General features: G+C 34.7%; 1 protein-coding gene across 1 annotated transcript; it reads left to right on the top strand.

The window, feature by feature from the left end:
* Positions 1-3057: 3057 nt before the first annotated feature.
* LOC108337732 (blue copper protein) lies at positions 3058-4511 on the top strand. The gene is made up of 2 exons (XM_017574313.2): positions 3058-3272; positions 3651-4511. Exons 1-2 carry the CDS (start codon positions 3107-3109, stop codon positions 4097-4099), a joined length of 615 nt encoding a protein of 204 aa, XP_017429802.1. The 5' UTR covers positions 3058-3106; the 3' UTR covers positions 4100-4511.
* The last annotated feature ends 200 nt before the right edge of the window (positions 4512-4711 follow it).

Here is a 4711-nt window from a genome sequence, read left to right as displayed (position 1 = left end):
AAATAAATTATCTCAATTTATGCAAGCTCCAACGACGGCCCATTGCTCTACTCTCAAGCGACTTCTTCATTATTTGGCTGGGATGTCCACTCATGGCATTCATATATTTGCCTCCTTTCTCTTGGTTTTTAATGGGTACTTTGACGCTGAATGGGCAGGTGATACAGATGACTATGTGTCGACCATAAGCTATATTCTTTATCTTGGTGGCACTCCTGGAATTCACACAAGCAACGGCCGGTTGCACGATCATCCACCGAATCTGAGTACAAGGCACTTGCAAACACTGCCGCTGAAATGTTATGGGAGATCTCCCTCTTTCGGGAACTTGGGCATACTATCAACGCTCAACCGGTCATCTATTGTGACAATCTCAGTGCCACAAGTCTTAGTGCAAATCCAGTTTTTCACTCTTGGATGAAACATATTGCTTATCACTTTCTTAGAGAACAAGTCTAGAAGGTTACTTTTCGTGTCTCCTATGTCTCCAAAGAAGATCAACAGGCTGATCTTCTAACCAAACCGTTACCACGCACAAAGTTTGACTATCTAATCTCCAAGTTGCATCTACTTTACACATCATCCAACTTGCGGGAGAATGTTATTGATAAATGATTCGCAACAGTAATTTGTTATTAACGTGTTTTTGAATTAGTCAAAATCTTACTTACGGGAGAGTGTTATTAATAAATGATCTGCAACAGTAATTTGTTATTAACGTGTTTTTGAATTAGTCATAATCTTAACGGATTAGATTGTTAAAGAGATATTCCAGGTAGTATATATTTCTTCCTATTATGTAGTGATCATTTTGTATATATACTACATTATATAATAAATAAGAATTAATTTATCCATAGGTTATAAGCATAGGCTCCCAAAATACAATGATTACGATTGGTATTTATGACAACCATTAGGTTTACAATCCTTCACCATGCATGAAAATAGAGTTAGAACATCTTTGGTTTTCCCACTTGCCAAAGTGGAGAGCTATCTCGATATCTGATATTTTTGTTCAAACGTTTACGTGCTGCAATTCGGTTCCCAAGAGAATGTCTGCTTTGACAATTAATGGCATAACACCACCAATGGTCATTCCCAACAGCTAACAGCTGGACCAAACACCTATATTTCACAACATTCAGTTTCATAAATATACCAATATGTACCAATTACAAAAATAACAATGAACACAATGCACTTACAAAATCACAACGCTGTACATCGGCTAAGGAGATTATGCCGTGGGGATAAAATGCGTTGTAGTCCTTATGCAACCAATTACGAGCATTTGCTTTACACTTATTCATTCCTTCAATCATAACAGTCTACATCCACAAGACATGTCGTTGTCTCCTTCCTTTACCTGGTCATACATGAAAATGCTGCTGGCAAATAAAAGTATCTATAATACAATAACATATTGTCAACTTTACATCAAATAATAATAAACTACATAGAAAATAAATTATTGTCCACCAAAAACCCATACCATATTGTCCACTTTTCCTCTTGGCCACACGGACAAGATTTGGTTATGAACCTCAACCATTACCCTACAAATGAACGATTTAAATCAAATGATAGCCTATTAATACAAATACTACAGAAACCTCATTCTATCATTATCACGTTCAACAGTACATATCCTATACAACCTGGCCAAATCAACACCTTTAGAAGCAGCAGTATCTTTAATGTGTCAAGCAATAACAACATCAGGTGGAGGACTCCTTCATGAACCTGACCGCCCTTTCCACGACCCACGCATTCTTGTACAACTTTCAGTTCATGTTGAATTTCGCAAATACGTTTGTCATTGGCGCCACTTACAAAATTCATAATATAAATAGACAAACCTGCAGGACTGCAACACATCCAGTCAAAATCCATGCTCGTTATGTTTCTAGTTAAACTCTCCAGACACTCCATTCAAACTACTTACTGTAAACCATGTACACAACCACCCCGATTATACCTTGGCAAATCATCTAACTCATCTAACTCACCCAAACAAAAGATGACGTATTATTAACTATGTAAAAATATTTAATCAAAAAGAGTTTTAAGTATTAGTGCACCCATTGTGAAATTTAATATAAGCATTTACTTTGGTAATCTTTATTATTAACAATATTTTGTATCAAATACTTAAATCTTACACTATTAAAATCAAAATCAAAATTAATAATTATATTTATGTGAATGCTGTCACATATTTTTAAACCAACAGTTCATTCTACAAAATACAACTCTTAAACTTGAATTCCAAGATATAAGGGAAATCTGTTGAGATATGACACATGGGAAGTGATATGTCAGTGTCTTGTTCTTTATTGGAATAAAGTTATTCCTTTCTATAAAATTAATGGAAAAATACTCCTTTAGGCGTTGAGAAGTAGCTGGTAATTATGTTCTAGAAGTTTGATTATCAGTTTTTGCTCCACAATGAGTAGGCATTAAGCAAAACCATCATATCAAATTATGTTCTGGTTCATGTACGCTTTCTATGATCTTATGCACAGATCTTGACAACAAATCTTGAAGGGACTAACACAACCTTACTTTACACCTCCATTAAACAACAAGATGAGTGAGTTATCCACATAATATTATCAAAATAGCAATGAATAAAATGTATTCATATTTTTACTACACTATTTTTACTTGCCTATAAAAAAAAAAACTACTTTTTACTTTTTTTGTTTTATCTCATCACATTATAATTGATCTCTCTATCTATCTTTTAACTCCTTTTTTTTCCATTTCCTTCACTCTTAATCCTTTTGTCATAATCGTTAATCCATCATTATCTGCTGATTACTATTATAAGTGAACTTTTGGCATCAGGTAATGAAATTTCAGAAAAATAATATGATTCAACCACTCTCACATTTTTCATGAGAAAGAACAGCAGAACTACTTTTCTGGTCATTGGGTATGAAGTGCAACTAAAGTCATCCTCATGCAAACCTAGACCAACTTGTCTTAACTCCAACAACCATAACAAACAATTATATAAAGCCACCAAAACCATTCTACAACACCATGCCATCTGAGAACCCTCTGCACTTTATTTCCCTTCTTTCCACTTTCTCACTAAATGGCTTCTTCTGTTGCCTTAGTTTTCAGTGTTTGTCTAGCACTCAACATGGTCATGCCAATCCTTGCAGCCACCCACACAGTGGGAGATACCTCAGGTTGGGCAATTGGTGGTGATTACAGTACATGGGCTAGTGGATTGAAATTTAGAGTTGGAGATAGTCTTGGTAAGAAATCCTCTTCTTTCATGCACAATAATACTAAACACAACCACCATCTCAATTTGTTTACACGTTATTTATCTAACTCAAGAAAAAAAAAAGATGTTTTACACCATTTTCCAACAATATGACATTGTAGGATTAAATTAGTAAAAAAAGAGAGTAAACGTTTTATTTTTAAAAGAAAGAAGTATAATAATATTTAAAATAATGATAAGGACACACATTTACATTTTGATATACATCACAAAAATAAAATGTGATAAAAAAAATTGATTTTTTGTATTTTTTTAAAAAAGAAAAAAAATAATATCAAACAAATATAAAATGTTTATGCATGTCAAAAGTATCCTTTCTCTAACTTATAACCCATACGTATGACAGTTTTCAATTACGGTCCTGGTCACACTGTGGATGAAGTAAAAGAAAGCGATTACAAGAGTTGCAGTACAGGAAATTCTCTGAGCACAGACAGCAGCGGCGCCACCACCATTACCCTGAAGACTGCTGGCACTCATTACTTCATATGTGCTGCTCCTGGCCATTGTCAGGGTGGCATGAAACTTGCTGTTAAGGTTAAGGCTAAAAAGGTTTCTGATTCTGCTGCTGCACCTTCACCTGCTAAGGACTCACCACCCTCTGACTCTGATAACACCAAAGACACTCCTACTACTTCCACCACCACCTCTACAACTCCAACCTCCACCACCCCTTCTTCTTCAACCTCCTCCGCCACCACTGCCACAACATCATCGGCAATTCCTGCCTCACCCATTGGTGTAGCTGTGTTTATTGGTTGTTGGATCTCATACTCGGTGTTGCGTCTGCTGTGAATTAAATGAGTTTTTTGAGTCAGGACAGAGGCAGTGCTTCCGGGGTTTCTTTCCTTTTCATTTTGCTCACTTTGATTTATCCTTTGATTCAATTGACCCATTCAGATTTTGCTACCTTTGGGTGATATTTATCCTAATTTATGTTTCTTGTATGTTCAATATATTGTTTAATGAATATGGCGAGAAGTGAGGATACTGCTAAATAATTTGCATTGCACATCTTTACAAGGACAATCTAGTGGTGGGGAATTCGGACAATTGTTGTTGTTCAAACATTATTTGTGTCCTTGTATTCGTATACATAAAAGAATAATAATTTAATGCAGTTCTATCCAGAGAAGATGTGGTTCCTTCTTCACAAGTAATTCAACTTCGGAAAATAAAATATGTCCCGCAAATTCTACTTTCTTAATTTTATACTCCATTTTGTTTTGTTCTCTTTGCTATCCATTTAGTTTCCAAATTTTAAAAGATAATAAACAATTTTAATTCATTGTTACTTATAACCAGATAACCAAACCAAAGTATAGACATGCATAAAGTATTTTATAATACAAATAAATTTTAGATATCAAAATATTCAACAAAGGATTTCAAAACAAAAGAAATTCA

This window comes from Vigna angularis, chromosome 7, assembly GCF_016808095.1.
Source record: "Vigna angularis cultivar LongXiaoDou No.4 chromosome 7, ASM1680809v1, whole genome shotgun sequence".
Lineage (NCBI taxonomy): Eukaryota > Viridiplantae > Streptophyta > Magnoliopsida > Fabales > Fabaceae > Vigna > Vigna angularis.
Note: the sequence above shows the minus strand (reverse complement) of the source record. Positions and strands in the feature narration are given on the sequence as shown.

Excerpts from the sequence above, each read along its gene's own strand:
- LOC108337732 (XM_017574313.2), top strand. The coding sequence starts at position 3,107 with ATGGCTTCTTCTGTTGCCTTAGTTTTCAGTGTTTGTCTAGCACTCAAC. Across the intron at positions 3,273-3,650 it reads TAGAGTTGGAGATAGTCTTG|TTTTCAATTACGGTCCTGGT; the intron begins GTAAGAAATCCT and ends TACGTATGACAG.